We start from the raw sequence: 19,883 nt of genomic DNA, 5'->3' as shown, positions 1-19,883 counted from the left end.
TTTTGTTATTGTTCAAAAGTGATTAGATGCTATAATCATCTCTAATCCTCACCATCCAATTAGTATTCAAAGCAAACTTTGCATTTCATTTTTAACTTAAAAAGCTTTATCTTCAAGGAAATCTTTTCTGAGAGGGATGTAAAATAAGAAAAGTATTTATCCCATTTGTCTTTTAAAATTTGCTTTCAGGAAAACCTATGTACATTTCACTTCCTCATTTTCTACATGCAAGTCCAGAAATTGCAGAACCTATTGAAGGCTTAAGTCCAAATGAAGAAGAACATAGCACGTACCTAGATGTTGAACCTGTAAGCAACTACATTATTGATCTGTTTAGTTTAATATTATTTTTTTAATGAAGAAAATGTTAAATTCTCTCCATTTTCTCAATCACATTTATTGGTTATACTTATTGCATCACAACCTTGATAACTTACTTACTTTTATATCAATGAAAATTACACTGAATTTTTTCCTATTATTGCTTATGAGATGAAGTAATTGTGTTTTCGTTTTTAGCATGTGGAATTTTATAGACTTTTTAATTGTTCATAGGTCAGGGAAAGCAATGATAGAAATGATTCTACTTAAAACAATTTGGTATAAAGTACAATTTTATACTCATTTTGTAACTTAACTGCAAGCACTGTTCACATGAAGGGACACTGTAGATTACAAGCAATTAAAAGATTTTATGGGTATATATGCATTTGAGGTAAGACTCATTATACTCAGTGTAGGAAAAGATCTATTAAATTTCCTATAGAGTAACAGTTTTCAACTTTTCATTTATTTTAATATTCTCCTTTACAAAGTTTAAATGATATGCCAGAATTTCAGAAGTCACATTTCAGTTTAAAGAATAAGTAGTATCATAATTATACTGATGATATATGGGTTCTGATATATACTTAATCATGCAAAGTTCAGGATTTACAGACAGTATATGAGTTCTGGGTTTCAGTACTGTTGTGGATCCCTCAAAACCAGTTCAAATAAATATCATAAATTTAAATAAAGCCTAGGCATTAGGATGGGCAAAGGAATTTTGTGTGCATGTATATGCATGGGCAAATACATCTGTATACACCCATTCATGTACACACAAAATTTAATTATAGAGAATTATGTGTGCACTATGCAATATGTCCAATTAGTTATTTAATAAATTTGATAAATTTCAAGTAGTCGAGTTTCACCTTAGTTCTATGTAACAGTAAAAATAAATTTTGGATTTATAAAATAGTTTTTTTTTTTTTAAGGAAGTTGATAATTAATTTAGTTTGTTCTGTCTTTAGATAACTGGATTCACTTTACAGTTTGCAAAACGGCTACAGATCAATATACTGGTTAAACCAGCAAGAAAAATTGAGTGAGTCTCTTGAACAAGTTTCATCATGATTTTTAGTATTTTCTTGTAAGGATGAGAGTATATCTATGAAAAGAAGGGGAAAGAATATAAAATTCAACTTCTCTAAGTCAGAAAAAATATCATATATTAACACATATATATATGCAACCTGAAAAGGGACACTGATGAATATATTTGCAGGGCTGGAGTAGAGATGAGGATGTAAGAATGGGTGTGTGGACACAGAGAGGGAAGGAGAGGGCAGAATGAACTGAGGGAGCAGCACTGCCCTATACACACGACCATGTGTAGAACAGGTAGTGGAAAGCTGATGTCAGCACAGGGAGTCAGCTCAGTGCTTTGTGACGGTGTAGAGGGGTGGAGGGGATACATGTATACTTACAACTGATTCACGCTGTTGTACAGAAGAAACTAACACAACACTATAAAGAAATTATACTCCAATGTAAAAAAAAAAAAAATCTGTTTTCTAAGGTATGTAGATGATCAGAGTTATTTAGCCCAAGGCACTAACCAAGCACAGATAATAATAGGAGTCATGAAAGTAAAAATCTACCTGTACCTCTATAAAACAAAATGTTGGTAAACAGAAACAACGGAAAGTCTACCTAAATTTAGGTAGCTGGACAAGGAAAACAGGCAATGAATGGACTGCATAAACAAATTTGTATGAGGAAAATATATATGCAGAGAAAAAGTGTAAAAGGAGATATGAAAAATTGTATAAGCATGGTTATATCCTTCCATGTTGGCATTGTAAGAGGTTTGCAGCTCAGCTGTGCTACCAGCTTTATAACTGATACTCTCAAAGATTTGGAGATAAGATTTTTTTTTCTAATTTCTACATAAATTTAGAATATCTGCCCCTTTAGGAATGTCAAAAAAGGCTACTAAAGAAAAGTATGACCATCAGTTGATTTGAAGACCTGTGTCCAAGAATTTCTGACTGAAGAAACTGTAAGCTGTGGATTAATGTATTCTTTGTCACCATCAGTTCAGTTCAGTTCAGTCGCTCAGTTATGTCTGAATCTTTGTAACACCATGGACTGCAGCATCCCAGGCCTCCCTGTCCATCACCAACTCCTGGAGTTTACTCAAACTCATGTCCATTGAGTCGGTGATGCCATCCAACTATCTCATCCTCTGTCGTCCCCTTCTCCACCCACCTTCCATCTTTCCCAGCATCAGGGTCTTTTCCAATGAGTCAGTTCTGCGTATCAGGTGGCCAAAGTATTGGAGTTTCAGCTTCAGAATTAGGCCTTCCAATGAATATTCAGGACTGATTTCCTTTATTTTTTTTCAAATAAATTTATTCATTTTAGTTGGGGGCTAATTACTTTACAATATTGTGGTAGTTTTTGCCATACATTGACATGAATCAGCCATGGGTTTCCTTTAAGATTGACTGGTTTGATCTCCTTGCTGTTCAAGGGACTCTCAAGAGTCGTCTCCAACACCACAGTTCAAAAGCATCAATTCTTCGGCACTCAGCTTTCTTTATAGTCCTACTCTCACATCCATATATGACTACTGGAAAAACCATAGCTTTGATTAGATGGACCTTTGTCGGCAAAGTAATGTCTCTGCTTTTTAATATGCTGTCTAGGTTGGTCATAACTTGCCTTCCAAGGAGCAAGCATCTTTTAATTCCCTGGCTGCAGTCACCATCTGCAGTGATTTTGGAACCTAAAAAAAAAAGTGTCACTATTTCCACAGTTCCCCCATCTATTTGCCATGAAGTGATGGGACCAGATGCCATGATCTTAGTATTCTGAATGCTGAGTTTTAAGCCAACTTTTTCACTCTCCTCTTTCACTTTCATCAAGAGGCTTTTTAGTTCTTTGCTTTCTGCCATAAGGGTGTCATTTGCATATCTGAGGTTATTGATATTTCTCCTGGCAATCTTGATTCCAGCTTGTGCTTCATCCAGCCCAGCATTTCTCATGATGTACTCTGTATATAAGTTAAATAAGCAAGGTGACAATATACAGCCTTGATGTACTCCTTTTCCAATTTGGAACCCATCTGTTGTTCCAAGTCCAGTTCTAACTGTTGCTTCCTGACTTGCAAACAGATTTCTCAGGAGGCAGGTGAGGTGGTCTGTTATTCCCATCTCGTAAAGAATTTTCCACAGTTTGTCATGATCCACACAGTCAAAGGCTTTGGCATAGTCAATAAAGCAGACATAGATGTTTTTCTGGAACTCTCTTGCTTTTTTGATGATCCAGTGGATGTTGGCAATTTGATCTCTGGTTCCTCTGCCTTTTCTAAAACCAGCTTGAACATCTGGAAGTTCACGGTTCATGCATTGTTAAAGCCTGGCTTGGAGAATTTTGAGCATTACTTTACTAGCATGTGAGATGAGTGCAACTGTGTGGTAGTTTGAGCATTCTTTGGCATTGCCTTTCTTTGGGATTGGAATGAAAACTGACCTTTTCCAGTCCTGTGGCCACTGCTGAGTTTTCCAAATTTGCAGGCATATTGAGTGCAGCACTTTCACAGCATTATCTTTTAGGATTTGAAATAGCTGAACTGAAATTCCATCACCTCCACTAGTCATGCTTCCTAAGGCCCACTTGATTTCTCATTCCAGAATGTCTGGCTCTAGGTGAGTGATCACACCATCGTGATTATCTGGGTCATGAAGATCTTTTTTGTATAATTCTGTGTATTCTTGCCACTTCATCTTAGTTTTCTTGAATAAACTCATGCAGTAATAATCCAATATGATGAAAAAACATATAAAATAAAATTTCAACTTCTTTGGCTTAATTCACTAAATCTTTAAATGCTTATAACTTTCATTCGCAATTTAGAATTATATCTAGTTTGTATTGAAATGGTATTTACACACATTTTGGAATGATTGTATGGTGGTATTACTCATTCCACTAGCTGTCCAAATATTTCTATGACAGTAGTTTCCAGAATTCAAAGTTTAGTTTTGAAAGGTTGCTGAACCACAAAAGAAGCCGGGATTTTTGGCGTCCAGAGGAGAAGAATTCAATCCATGGCCAGAGATGAGGCTTGATCGCTCAGACCTTTTGTGTAATAAAGTTTTATTAAAGTATAAAAGAGGTAGAGAAAGCTTCTGACATAGACATCTGAAGGGGGCAGAAAGAGTACCCCCTCACTAGTGTTAGCAATGGAGTTATATACTTCTAATTAGTTGTTATAGTGAATCAAAAGAATGTCTGGAGGTTGTAAAGACCTTATTAGACTCACTCCCATAATTTACATTTTATGATAACAGGATTAGCCAGAAGGTTTTTTCCAGAAACTGTCCTCAAGCAGGTTACATTAATGTTATATAATCCTAAGGAATGTAGAGGAAAAAAAAGTTTGTCCTTTCCTCCTCCTTGAGAATTCCAGACCCCTCTCTCCTTGGAGACCCCCGGACTTCTTATCAACCTGCCTAGGTAGGTTTTCTGGGCATCACTTGTTGAAAGGGAAAATAAATGATTAGAAAAAGTGAGTCTAAAAAAAAAAAAAAAGAAAGAAAAAGTGAATCTAATTAGAAATATATATTATAGAAAGATTCATAAGAGTGATTATAAATCTCAGAAATAGACATTAAAATTTAAATGATTCATCACATGGAACAAAAATCAAGGAATTTAACCAAGACACAACAGCAACTAGTTTCTGAACATTCATTTATACAGATAATTACTAACATTTCTGTTATGCATGTATAATATATAATTATTTCCATAATTATTTAATATTTTATAATTATTTTCAATGTATATTACAGAGCATTAAAGTATCTGAGGTGGAACTATTTGGTGCCTATTCTTTGGCTTAATGAGGTTAGTATTTTTATCTATTAGTCACAAAAAAAATATCAAACATCTTTGTATAGAGAAAACACTTTGGATGATTGAAAATTGAATAACTGTGCATAGTATCTGAAGTTGTATGAGTTTCCATTATTCATGTGGGCAAGTTAATACATTATTAATCATATAATTAATTATTGTGAGAGAACCAAGCTATGCAGAAATATCAGGATTATGTTAGATTTCAGTGTTTTTATTTTAGAAAGACAAAGTACTTCCTATCATTTAAGATTATTTCCATAATGCATTTATTAAACACTATCTCCTGTCATAGTGCTTGTCATGGGGAAGAGTCATGCAAACATGAAGTTCCAAATAACTCAGTGTGAATACTGTAGTGTTAATAAAAGCCAACCAAGTTTATAAAGATGAGATTATAGTAAATGTAGGCAGTTTATCTCCTGAGAAGATATTTTTAGTGTAAAAAATCATGGAATGGATTAGCCACAGAATTATGAAATGCACTGTATAAGCCTTTAGAGGAAGGAAACTGCTGACCCTTGATATTTCCCTCTGTCACTAAGAAACATTCTTTGGGAAACTGGAAAATATTTCTGTAAGACCACTGTATTGAACAAAGAAGTCAGTGTATTGAAGAATGCTATATAACATGTTTAAAGGGAAATGATTGTATTTCTCTAAATATTCCACTGTGGCGTTTATTACCTTCTTTGACATGCAAAGAGACTTTCATCAGCTTGTTTTATAGAAAAAAATAACTAAAATTTATGCAGTGTTTTGAAAAAATCTGATACATAAATTAAGGGTTTTGAGCATTTTGCTTCACTAAACTACCCCAAAACCACTATTAACTTTATTACAGACTGCCACCATTGGTGATGAGAAGGCAGCAATGTTCATAGATCAAGTAACTGGAAAAATAAACCTCCTTCGCCTGGTACAAATAATCTTATGGAGTATTGGTACAGTGATGTTTGTTGCTTTTATGATTTCATACTCTGCATGCTGAGTGAAGTGTTAAAGAAGTAAATATATAATAAAAATTATATACAGCTTATATAACATTAGTTTATATATTACTTGTTTTCATTTTATCAAAAACATTATCAATTAGGCTACAAATATTTCTGGATCTGTCTAGCCAGCAATTGTTTTTAATATATCTTTGAAGTTTTGAGATGTTTAATGTAAATTAAAACATAAATGAAGGCTGAATGAATAATAAGCCCTAGTAATACCAAGCAGTAATACCCCATGGAAAAGAAATGCAAAAAAGCAAAATGGCTGTCTGAGGAGGCCTTACAGATAGCTGGGAAGAGAAGAGAAGTGAAAAGCAAAGGAGAAAAGGAAAGATATTCTCATCTGAATGCAGAGTTCCAAAGAATAGCAAGGAGAGATAAGAAAGCCTTCCTCAGTGATCAATGCAAAGAAATAGAGGAAAACAACAGATTGGGAAAGACTAGAGATCTCTTCAAGAAAATTAGAGATACCAAAGGAACATTTCATCCAAAGATAGGCTCGATAAAGGACAGAAATGGTATGGACCTAACAGAAGCAGAAGATATTAAGAAGAGGTGGCAAGAATACACAGAAGAACTGTACAAAAAAGATCTTCACGACCCAGATAATCACGATGGTGTGATCACTCACCTAGAGCCAGACATCCTAGAACGTGAAGTCAAGTGGGCCTTAGAAAGCATCACTACGAACAAAGCTAGTGGAGGTGATGGAATTCGAGTTGAGCTATTTCAAATCCTCAAAGGTGATGCTGTGAAAGTGCTGCACTCGATATGCCTGCAAATTTGGAAAACTCAGCAGTGGCCACAGGACTGGAAAAGGTCAGTTTTCATTCCAATCCCAAAGAAAGGCAATGCCAAAGAATGCTCAAACTACCGCACAATTGCACTCATCTCACATGCTAGTAAAGTAATGCTCAAAATTCTCCAAGTCAGGCTTCAGCAATATGTGAACCGTGAACTTCCAGATGTTCAAGCTGGTTTTAGAAAAGGGAGAGGAACCAGAGCTCAAATTGCCAATACCCGCTGGATCATCGAAAAAGCAAGAGAGTTCCAGAAAAACATCTATTTCTGCTTTATTGACTATGCCAAAGCCTTTGACTGTGTGGATCACAAGAAACTGTGGAAAATTCTGAAAGAGATGGGAATACCAGGCCATCTGACCTGTCTCTTGAAAAACCTGTATGCAGGTCAGGAAGCAACAGTTAGAACTGGACATGGAACAACAGACTGGTTCCAAAGAGGAAAAGGAGTACATCAAGGCTGTATATTGTCACCCTGCTTATTTAACTTATATGCAGAATACATCATGATAAATGCTGGGCTGGAAGAAACACAAGCTGGAATCAAGATTGCCGGGAGAAATATCAATAACCTCAGATATGCAGATGACACCACCCTTATGGCAGAAAGTGAAGAAGAACTAAAGAGCCTCTTGATGAAAGTGAAAGAGGAGAGTGAAAAAGTTGGCTTGAAGCTCAATGTTCAGAAAACTAAGATCATGGCATCTGGTCCCATCACTTCATGGGAAATAGATGGGGAAACACTGGAAACAGTGTCAGACTTTATTTTTTTGGGCTCCAAAATCACTGCTGATGGTGATTGCAGCCATGAAATTAAAAGACGCTTACTCCTTGGAAGGAAGGTTATGGCCAACCTAGATAGCATATTTAAAAGCAGAGACATTACTTTGCCAACAAAAGTCCGTCTAGTCAAGGCTATGGTTTTTCCAGTGGCCATGTATGGATGTGAGAGTTTGACGGTGAAGAAAGCTGAGCACCGCAGAATTGATGCTTTTGAACTGTGGTGTTGGAGAAGACTCTTGAGAGTCCCTTGGACTGCAAGGAGATCCAACCAGTCCATCCTAAAGGAGATCAATCCTGGGTGTTCATTGGAAGGACTGATGTTGAAGCTGAAACTCCAATACTTTGGCCACCTCATGCGAAGAGTTGACTCATTGGAAAAGATCCTGATTCTGGGTGGGATTGGGGGCAGGAGGAGAAGGGGACGACAGAGGATGAGATGGTTGGATGGCATCACTGACTCGATGGACATGGGTTTGGGTAGACTCCGGGAGTTGGTGATGGACAGAGAGGCCTGGCGTGCTGCAATTCATGGAGTTGCAAAGAGTCGGACACAACTGGGCGACTGAACTGAACTGAATACCAAGCAGATCACTACATTACATCTTTCTTCTGAGAGGAATGGGCTAAAATATGAAATCATCACGTTTGAAAAGTTAAAATGCTGCACAAAAGCTAAATGTGTTCTAACTTTTCATTTCTTGATTATTTCTAGCTAATTATTTTAAAATCACATATAATTAATACAATCACAGACTAGGAAAGTTCATATATAAATGAAAATGGTAGATATTTGGGGAGACTGAAATTTACAAGAGAAAAGAAAATAGAAAGGATTATTAAATAAGCTAGGAATTAAGGAGAAATAGAAACTCAATAAATGATAGTAAGAATATAGGATAAATATGCTATTTTAAGATGAAGATAACATATTAATATAAAGGATTGTAGCATAAAAACATGCTACAATCACAGTACAAAAATCACAGTGTGTACCCTACATGTTTAATGTTGAAGCCTTGATGAATTATTATAATTCATGAACTAAAATTGAATACAATAGTATAAAAAATAGAAGAAAACCAAGTCAATAGAGTAAGACCAAATTACTCAGAGTTTACAGGAAAAATCAGGTAATCATAGACAGTAGAAGTTTAAGCAAAATTGAAGAGGTGGCTCAGGTCTCTGTGTTTTAGTTATTAGTGCCTGTGCCCCCTTGTAAATAGAGGAACATCTGACTCAATCTTCCCTAAATGGAAGCCTTTAATAATCATATGTGGCATTGGTATGGCCTGGTAGGGTGCAGGGAGGATTTTCCACTTACCATAGGTTCCATCCACCCTTCTTCCCAGGAAAATCAAAAAATATATACAATCAAAATAAAAGCAATATACTTGCTATGAAAAATTACAACTTCAAAACAAGTCGTCTTACATTTCTTTCAATCAGGTTATTGACTGTATGCTGTCTTATACAGAAATTCTGGAGCTGCCACTGATAATGACTGACCTTCTATCATGCACAAAAATTATGATAACCATTTTACATGAATTATCACAACTAATCTCTAAGAAGATTTTATATTTCCAGTGGCCAGGGATTCACCAGCATCCATTCTATCTATGTTTTTGAGACATTACAGAAAATTTTAACAGTGCAAATCTGTTCATTTTCTAAATGTGACATCAGTCAAACTGAATTATTAAGAAAAGTAAAACAGAGCATGAACAGTATTTTCTGTATGTAAGAATGAGAACTTGGGCCTAGGAAGACCACTCAATCTTTTGTTCTGATGCTTTCTGCCTATATTTATTCACTATAAAGACTGAATACTTCTGCCTGTAATCCATCTGAACAGAATATTCAAAATGCTAATCTAATATATTCACTTGTAATGAAGGAACTATTGTATCACCTTTAAGACCTGTCATTAGTCAAGTAACAAATAACTTACAATTAAACAAAGTAATGCACATGACCATTTATACAATAGACAGAAAAGATTATCCACTTAAAAGCCATATTATAACAAAAACTTGTTCTAGTGGGAAAATTCGCGTTTCAAAATGAAGTGTAATAGTTGTAAATTTTTCGGTATTCTTCCCTGTAACTGTTACATGATATATTTCATCAATGCTTAGTGAACCCTGAATATCCAGTATCTTGGGTCTCTATGTGGTTAAATTAAGGTGAAAGATGGAGAACTCCCTAATGTGTCACTGTCAACAAGTATATTGATTTTTGTTAAACATCTGACTGTTGCAGTGGAAAGCTACTGCTCTTTACACAATGTTTTCTTTTTTTTCTTTACAAACAGAGAACACTGTTCTCTATGGATTACTTGATTTAGTAGATTTAGAAGAATCACAGATATAGATTTCCTTAAACAGGCCTCATGTTGAATATTTAATAATTATGCCTGTGGGCAGATTTATAAACAATTGAAAAATAAGAAGATGGATGTACAGGAGGGAATAAAGCAAAGATGGTAGAGCTAAGGTGCGGTTTTATTCACACAGAGAATAAACCAATCGTCTTTTTGAAAGTAGCAGTACGTACACCACTAAAGGGAGGATGGCTTGAAGGGACAGCGAAGAGTGGAAACGCTCGTGCAGAGCAGATTTAATGAGTGACCCTCCTTATTGACTGCGTGCAGCTCTTGAGAGCTGGAAAGGCAGCTTCCATGTTCCCTGGAAAGGGAAAATAATTGTCTTATCCATGAAGTGCATCAGAGACTTTTTCTCTCCAGCTTGAGAAGCTGGGCTAATTACTAGAAAATATGACATCTTCAATATGAAGAATGTCAGAATTATCTATTTTTTCACAATTTTCTGATAAGTACTAAGTACTTACCTTTCTTCTTTCCAGGGAGCAAATGAGTCTTCACATTCATGCATCGGCTATGTCAGGACCATCCTTAATATCGACCTACAAAATGAAGATTTGATATGCTTTATCTTTGCAAGCACACCTTATCCTATAGTTGAAGAATTAGTGGCATTTTTTATTTTTGTTTTGCACTGAGCATAAGCACATTTCTAAAGGATTACTAAGATGCCATCCACACTTTGAACAAAAATAGGTACCTTTTAAAATTCAACATAAACACACAATTGAATTAAGTTTCTACAGACCTCACTTATTCATGATACAATTATTTTTATTTGGTATTGATTTACTAATTGGTTCCCTGGTGGTAAATATGGCAGAGGAGTGGACAACCTAAACAAATCCTGGATCTTGAACACTTGTCTTCCTCAAAGAGGAAATATCATTACCCTTATCAGTGTCCCTGCAACAACACAGACCCCAAGACTGTTGGTACATTGCATTTCATGAGAATCAACTATTTTGAAAGGCATTTAAGAATGGTAACCAAATGCTTGGCCTCTAAACCATTTATTATACATTACTTCAGTTTCTTTCTTTATGGAATTATTTGTAATCATGCTCTCTTTAACAATATATGCTTATATTTTTGTCAATGATTATGTAAATGGATATGTAAAAGGATTTTGTCATTTTCCCTGTTCATCAGCTCTTCTGGAAAACTGAGTACATTTTGATCTTTTCACGCAGCTGCATACAACTTATGCTTGGCAACTTCAGAATGCTGTGCTAGGAATTCTCTGGTGGTCCAATGGTTAAGAATCTACCAGCCAATGCAGGGGACCCAGGTTTGATCTCTGGTCCAGGAAGATTGCACATGCAGCAAGACAGCTGAGCCCAAGTGCTACAATTACTGATGCCCATGTGCCTAAAGACCATGCTTCGCAGCAAGAGAAGCCACAAGAAGAAGCTCACGTATCACAAGTAGCCCCTGCTTACCACTACTAGAGAAAGCCTGCACATAGCAATGAAGACCCAGCACAGCCAAAAAATAAATAAGTAAAAATAAAAAGAATTCTGTGCTAATGTTAAGAGATGTAAATGAAAATAAAAAGTATTGTGTGAAAGGGTACAAGGAGTAGAATGTGCATGAATAGTTATTTGTTGTAATATTTCTTGCTTTCACAGTCACTGCACAAAGACTGGTTTCATTCATTAAAAGATGCCCATTCTTACTCCTGTGCTTTGTCTAGTTCCTGTTGTATCACAAAACATTTAGTCTAATGTTCTGTCTGAAGTAGCCTATTTGGATTTTTATTTCTTTATGCATCTGTATTTCTTTCTGAAACATTCTTTCTAAATTCAATCTTGACCACATTTTCCTAAATTATTTTTATAAGGTTTTACATTTTCTTTTCCTTTTTAAAATGCATTTCTTGAAATATTTTTTTTTAATATTTATTCATTTATTTCTTTTTGGCTGCACTGGGTCTTCACTGCTGCCCACAGGCTTTCTCTAGTTTCGGTGAGCAGGGGCTAAAGTTGTTGCGTGTGGGCTTCTCCTTGTGGTGGCTTCTCTTGTTGCAGAGCTTGTCTGCAGCAAGAGAAGCCACAAGGAGAAGCCCACATATCACAACTAGTAGCCCCTGCTCACCACTAGCTTGGGCTATAGGGCATGCAGGTTTCAGTAGTTGCTGTGTGTGGGCTCAGCAGTTGCAGCACATAGGCCTGGTTGCCCCACGGCATGTATAATCTTCCCCGACCAGGGATCGAACTCATGTCCCCTGAAGTGGCAGGTGGATTCTTAAACACCAGGGAACTCCCATTCTAAGTTAATTTTTAAAGCAAGTAGGGAGAAAAGGAAAGGATACTTGGTTTCATCTTTGTCAGCAGCAGGACCTAAGTTCTAGACTGTGAAGGATCTTTTTTATTAGAATACACAATGTTAGGTAATCCTGCTTTCCTTAGCAGGGATTCATTTATGGCAAGAGAGAACAAGTTCCCCCTAAAACAGCTTTCCACAGAAAGGGAAGACAGACCACACTCTGTCTGTGCTTTACCCGCAGAAGTTTATAGGACTAAGTATTAGTAACTGCCGAAGGCTTTCTTATCTCTCCTTGCTATTTTTTGGAACTCTGCATTCAGATGGTACATCTTTCCTTTTCTCCTTTGTCTTTTGCTTCTCTTCTTTTCTCAGCTATTTGTAAGGCCTTATCAGATAACCCTTTTACCTTTTTCATTTCTTTTTCATGGGGAGGGTTTTAATCACCACCTCTTGTACAATGTTATGAACCTCCATCTATAGTTCTTCAGGCACTCCATCTATCAGATTTAATTCCTTGAATCTATTTGTCACTTCCACTGCATAATCATAAGGCACTAGAGATCTCTTCAAGAAAATCAGAGATATCAAGGGAACATTTCATGCAAATATAGGCACAATAAAGGACACAAATGGTATGGACCTAACAGAAACAGAAGAGATTAAGAAGATCTGGGAAGAATACACAGAAGAACTATTCAGAAAAGATCATAATGACCCAGATAGTCATGATGCTGTGATCACTCACCTAGAGCCAGACATACTGGAATGTGAGGTCAATGGGCCTTATGAAACATCACCACAAACAAATCTAGTGGAGGTGATGGAATTCCAGATGAACTATTTCAAATTCTAAAAGATGATGCTGTGAAAGTGCTGCACTCAATATGCCATCAAAATTGGAAAACTCAGCAGTAGCCACAGGACCGGAAAAGATCAGTTTTCATTCCAATCCCAAAGAAGGACAATACCAGAGAATGTTCAAACTACTGCACAGTTGCATTCAGTTCACATGCTAGCAAGGCAATGTTCAAAATACTTCAAGCTAGGCTTCAACAGCATGTGAACTGAGAACTTTCAGATGTACAAGCTAGATTTAGAAAAGGCAGAGGAGCCAGGGATCAAATTGCCAACATCCATTGGATCAGAGAAAAACAGAATTCCAGAAAAACATCTACTTCTGTTTCATTGACTATGATAAATCCTTTGAGTGTGTGGATCACACAAATTGTGGAAAATTCTTAAAGAGATGGGAATACCAGACCACCTTACCTCCCTCCTGAGAAACCTGTATGCAGGTCAAGAAGCAACAGTTAGAACCAGACATGAACAATGGACTGGTTCCAAACTGGGAAAGGAGTATGTCAAGGCTGTATATTGTCACCCACTTATTTAACTAATATGCAGAGTACATCATGTGAAATGCCGGGATGGATGAACCACAAGCTGGAATCAACACTACTGGGAGAAATGTCAATAACCTCAGATATGCAGATAACACCACCCTTATGGCAGAAAGCGAAGAGGAACTAAAGAGCCTCTTGATGAAGGTGAAAGAGAAGAGTAAAAAAATCTGGTTTAAAACTCTACATTCAAAAAAATGAATATCATGGCAGTGGGTCCCATCACTCCATGGCAAATACATTGGGAAACAATGGAAACAGTGACAGACTTTATTTTCTTGGACTCCAAAATCACTGCAGATGGTGACTGAAGCCATGAAATGAAAAGACGCTTGATCCTTTGCAGAAAAGCTATGACAAACTTAGTCAGTGTATTACAATGTAGAGACATTACTTTGCCAACAAAGGTCTGTATAGTCAAAGCTACGTTTTTGTTTTTTTTTTTCAGTAGTCTTGTACGGATGAGAGAGTTGGACCATAAAGGTTGAGCATCAAAGAATTGATGCTTTCGAATTATGGTGTTGGAGAAGACTCTTGAGAGTCCCTTGGACTGCAAGGAGATCAAACCAGTCAATCCTAAAGGAAATCAACCATGAATAATCATTGGAAGGACTAATGCTGAAGCTCCAATACTTTGGCCACCTGACGTGAAGAGCTGACCCATTGGAAAAGCCTCTGAGCTGAGAAAGATTGAGGGCAGGAGGAGAAGGGGACAACCAAGGATGAGATGGTTGGATGGCATCAAGTCCACCGACTTGATGGACATGAGCTTGAACAAACTCCAGGAGCTGGTGAAGGACAGGGAAGCCTTGGGACTCACAAAGAATTGGACACAACTGACTGACTGATTAGCAAAATTTAATTGCTTTGTTTGCCTACTAAAATCCAAGAGTAATTCAGTCTCCTCACATTAGGTGCCACAGTAAACACTGAAAACCTCAAACTGAGATATCACCATTTCTGAAGGATCTTTGGAAAATCTCAAGATACTCAAAACATACTGACTAAATGTCTTTTAACTGGAGGGTTTAAAAGATATTTCCCTAAGCTACAGTAACACATCAGTGTGGTACTGGCACAAAACCAGAAATACCAATCAATGGAAGAGGATACAATGCCCAGAAATAAACCCATGAAACTATGGTCAATTCAGTTCAGTTCAGTCGCTCAGTCGTGTCCAACTCTTTGAGACCCCATGAACCACAGCACGCCAGGCCTCTCTGTCCATCACCAACTCCTGGAGTCTACCCAAACCCATGTCCATTGAGTCGGTGATGCCATCCAACCATCTCATCCTCTGTCGTCCCCTTCTCCTCCTGCCCCCAATCCTACCCAGCATTAGGGTCTTTTCCAATGAGTCAACTCTTCGCATGAGGTGGCCAAAGTATTGGAGTTTCAGCTTCAACATCAGACCTTCCAATGAACACCCAGGATTGATCTCCTTTAGGATGGATTGATTGGATCTCCTTGCAGTCCAAGGGACTCTCAAGAGTCTTCTCCAACACCACAGTTCAAAAGCATCAATTCTGCGGTGCTCAGCTTTCTTCACCATCCAACTCTCACATCCATACATGACCACTGGAAAAACCATAATCTATGACAAAAAGGGAGCAAGAACATACAATGGAGAAAAGACAATCTCTTCAATAAGTGGTGCTGGGAAAACTGGACGGCTACATGTAAAAAATTGAAATTAGATCATTCTCTAACACTACACACAAAAAGATATTCAAAATGGCTAAAAGACCTAAATGTAAGACCAGATACTACAAAACTCTTAGAGGAAAACATAGGCAGAACACTCTTTGACATAAATCACAGCATTATTTTCTTGGATTCACCGCCTAGAGTAATGAAAAAAAGAAAAAAAAGGACCTAATTAAACTTGAAGACTTTGCACAGCAAAGAAAACCATAAATAAAAAGATATCTCACAGAATGAGAGAAAATACTTGCAAATGAAGCAATTACCAAGGAATTAATATCCAAAATGTACAAATAGCACATGTAGCTCAACATCAAAAAATGAACAATCCAATCAAATATGTTAATCCCAAATTCTTAATTTATCCTTCCCCCCACCTTCCCCTTTGGTAACCATAAATGTGTTTTTGAAATCTGTGAATCTATTTCTATTTTGTAAAGAAGTTAATTTGTATCATTTTTTTTTTAAGATTCCATATATATGATACCATATGATATTTGTCTTTCTGTGACTTACTTCACTAGTATGCAAATTTCTAGGTCCATCCATGTTGCTGCAGATGCCATTATTTCATGCTTTTTTATAGTCCTTTGTATATATGTACCACATCTTTATGCAGTCCTCAGTCAGTGGATTGTTTAGGTTGTTTCCATGTCTTAAATAGTGCTGCAATGAACAGTGGGGTGTGTGTATCTTTTCAGATTGTGGCTTTCTCTGGGTATATGCCCAGGAATGGGATTGCTGGGATCATATGGTAGCATATACACACTACTATATATGGAGAAGGCAATGGCAACCCACTCCAGTACTCTCGCCTGGAAAATCCCATGGATAGAGGAGCCTGGTAGGCTGAAGTCCATGGGATCGCTACGAGTCGGACATGACTAAGCAGCTTCACTTTCACTTTTCACTTTCATGCACTGGAGAAGGCAATGGCAACCCACTCCAGTATTCTTGCCTGGAGAATCCCAGGTACGGGGGAGCCTGGTGGGCTGCCGTCTATGGGGTCGCACAGAGTTGGACATGACTGATGCGACTTAGCAGCAGCAGCAGCAACTACTATATATAAATAACTAACAGAGAATTACAGTACAGCACAGGGAACTCTACTCATTCTGTAACCATTCGTTTAGGAAATGAATCTTTTAAAAATATATCTATATTTATAACTGAATCACTATGCTGTATACTTGAAACTAACATGTTGCTAATCACCTACACTCCAATTAAAAAGAAAAATAAATTGTGATACTCACACACATACAAAAAAAGACCTTGCAACTTTGGTATGCGTAAAGAATTAAGGTGATGTGATAAAGTGGCTGAGTACTTCCTTTATATCGTGTAATCAGGGAAGACCTCTATGAGGACTTAGCATTTGCAATAAGCAGTGTGGCCCTCCAAAACTGCCTATGCCCTAGTCCTGATAATCTGTGAATAGCCTTCTCATATCACATGCTTCAGACTTGACAGCTGATGGGGCTGTGTTCCACAAGGTCACCCAGAAAGTCAAGCTGATCGGAGCCACCATCTCATCTGCATGTTGTCAGGTATAGCAGCAGGTGAGTGCTCTGTAGTGCTTCTGAGGAAGACTTGCATAGCACTTCCATCCAGTTTGCTAGAATTTATTGTATAACTGCTCCTAATTATAGGTGCATGAGAGATTCAGGGGAGTGGACAGAATATTTGGAGCCACCACTATCTGTGCCACAGCTAACAACACCCTTTTTTAAGCAAAATATCCATGGCATTAACAGATAGATTCATCTATCATACAATTCAGGGGACACAAACTATTGTTAGATGGTGAATAGAATTTGCACAGAATGTGAGTATATTGAATACAAAGAAGTATTAAATTAATAGCAAGGTATCTCACATGTGAGAGTAAGCAAAGAATTTTAGAAAGTTACAGCAGGGAGTTAGGAATGTTAGCACTTATGTAGGTGGCTCTGTAGTTCAGGAACATGTGGTACAAAAACTTAATAAAACTGTAGTTACTACCATGATCAGATGATTAAGGTTAGCATGTCAGTGAAAGCCACAGAATAGGGAAAACAACCATTTCAAATATTAAGCACTTTATACGAACCTCTTTTTGCACTAAGCACTTTATATTCATGCACGTGCTGTGCTGTGCTTAGTCGCTCAGTTGTGTCTGGCCCTTTGCACCCCCATGGACTGTTGCCTGCCAGCCTCCTCTGGGAGCCTGGGATGCCTGGGACATCCCAGGCAAGAATACTGGAGTGGGTTGCCATGCCCTCCTCCAGGGGATCTTCTCAACCCAGGTATCGAACCCAGGTCTTCCACATTGTAGTCGGATTCATTACCCTCTGAGCCACTAAGGAAGCCCAAGGGATAGGCTACTGAAGCAGGTAGCCTATCCCTTCTCCAGAGGATCTTCCCAACCCAAGAATAAAACCAGGGTTTCCTGTATTGCAGGCATATTCTTTACCAGCTGAGCTATCAGGGAAACCTACTATTAGAGAAATACAAATCAAAAATACAAGAAGGTATCACTGCTTCCCTAATAGCTCAGTTGGTAAAGAATCCACTGTGGATTCCTCAGGCTTCCCAGGTGGTGCTAATGGTAAAGAATCTGCTAACCAGTGCAGGAGATGTAAGAGACAAAGGTTTGATCCTTGAGTTAGGAAGATCCCTTGGAGGAGGCAATGGCAACTCACTCCTTTATTCTCTGTGGCTCAGTTGATCAAGAATCTGCCTGCAATGCGGGAGACTTGGGTTTCGATACCTGCGTTGGGAAGATCCCTGGAGAAGGGAAAGCCTACCCACCCCAGTATTCTGGCCTGGAGAATTTCATGGACTGTATAGTCCATGGGGTCACAAAGAGTCGGACACAACTGAGTGACTTTTACTACGCTATCACCACTCATGGATGAGAATTACTATCATTTCAGTCTACAAACAGTAAAAGTTGGGGAGAGCCTGAAGACAAGGAAACTCCCTCAGGGTGGGTTCAATATAGAGATAGAATACGATCTAGCATTTACACTTTGGGGACTCTACAAGAACTACAATTTCTGAAAGTTACATGCAACCCAACATTCAACAAAGCTCTATTTACAGTATACAAGACACAGAAGCAACCATAATGTCCATCCATAGATAAATGGAAGAAATTGTTGTATATTTATACAGATGAGGGACTGTTACTAAACCACAAAAAGAGATTGAAATAATGCCATTTGTAGCAACACAGTAGGATGATCACTAGATCCAACAGAAGAACTAAAAAAACTAAAAAAACTAAAAAACTAAAAAACTCTGGGGAAGAAAGATATCATATGGTATCAATTATAGGGAGAATCTAAAAATTGGTAAAAATGAAATCATTTACACAGATGAAAGAGATTCACATACTTAGAAAATTGAGGGGAATATTGGGGATGAGGAACAAATCAGGATGTAGGGATTAACACATATACACTCACGTACAAAAAAACACATCATTTACAATGGGCTACACTACACAAAGGGGAACCCCACTCAAATCTCTGAAACAGCCAACAGAGTTAAGGACTCAGAAAAGGCCAGAAATTGGTCTATGTATACCTGAAGCTCGTTACTGAGCACTTTCAAAAAATACAACATTGGAAATGAAGTATATTCTAATAGAAATAATGATTAATTTCACATGTGAAACAGCTACTGTATTTCCCTCAGGCCTGGGTGTTCTGGGTTAAGGTCACTTCCTTGAGGCATCCCCTGAGGGATCCAAGACAGCACTGTACCTCTCCAGACAGAGCTGAGGAGGAGATGCCAGTAAATGACCCCAATGGACCTGTGGTATTTGTCCATTCTGAATGAAGTCACAGTCTAGAGATCAGAGTTAGCCCTCCACAGGTAAACAAGGATTTGCCCGCATAGTTACTCAGTCATGTCCGACTCTTTGAGACCCCATGGACTCTAGTCCGCCAGGCTCCTCTATCCATGGGATTCTCCAGGCAAGAACACTGGAGTGGGTTGCCATTTCCTTCTCCAGTGCATGAAAGGGAAAAGTGAAAGTGAAGTCGCTCAGTCGTGTCTGACTCAGCGACCCCATGGACTATAGCCTACGAGGCTCCTCCATCCATGGGATTTTCCAGGCAAGAGTACTGGAGTGGGATGCCATTGCCTTCTCCGAAAGAATTCTTGACCTTGGGCTAAAAGAGCTTTGAAAATTGATCTGGTCTCCTCCTCTCCAGGTGATGGGGTAGCCCCCAGCACCATCCTTTCTCAGTATCATCCCACTTTCAGATCATCCCATCATCAGGGTAGATTTGAAGGGGTTGGGAGTTGTCCTGGGGGTCAGTGGGAGACTAATAGTGAGGAAGGAATGAGAAACAAGCCC

General features: G+C 37.9%; 1 protein-coding gene and 1 long non-coding RNA gene across 9 annotated transcripts in view; one reads left to right on the top strand and one right to left on the bottom strand.

Annotated features, from left to right (window-relative positions):
* LOC145524094 (platelet glycoprotein 4-like) overlaps window positions 1–11,738 on the top strand; it is a 66,892-nt gene extending 55,154 nt beyond the window's left edge. For 2 of the 8 annotated variants that reach the window (XM_081535646.1, XM_081535647.1), the window contains 4 exons: window positions 190–308; window positions 1,299–1,372; window positions 5,130–5,184; window positions 10,643–11,738. In XM_081535646.1, coding sequence (XP_081391772.1) covers window positions 190–308; window positions 1,299–1,372; window positions 5,130–5,184; window positions 10,643–10,798 — 404 coding nt within the window. In that variant the 3' untranslated portion in view covers window positions 10,799–11,738. The remainder of the gene's footprint in view (window positions 1–189; window positions 309–1,298; window positions 1,373–5,129; window positions 5,185–10,642) is intronic. The other 6 variants (XM_081535648.1, XM_081535652.1, XM_081535650.1 and 3 more) reach the window with 5 other exon arrangements.
* LOC145524096 (uncharacterized) overlaps window positions 1–19,883 on the bottom strand; it is a 119,129-nt gene that overhangs the window by 61,433 nt on the left and 37,813 nt on the right. Inside the window, exon 2 of the long non-coding RNA XR_014067173.1 lies at window positions 10,628–10,702. This is a non-coding gene — a long non-coding RNA (uncharacterized LOC145524096). The remainder of the gene's footprint in view (window positions 1–10,627; window positions 10,703–19,883) is intronic.

This window comes from Giraffa tippelskirchi, chromosome 10 (genome assembly GCF_054371585.1).
Source record: "Giraffa tippelskirchi isolate mGirTip1 chromosome 10, T2T-mGirTip1v1.2.pri, whole genome shotgun sequence".
Classification (NCBI taxonomy): Eukaryota; Metazoa; Chordata; class Mammalia; order Artiodactyla; family Giraffidae; genus Giraffa; species Giraffa tippelskirchi.
This window is presented reverse-complemented; position numbering and strand designations above follow the sequence as displayed.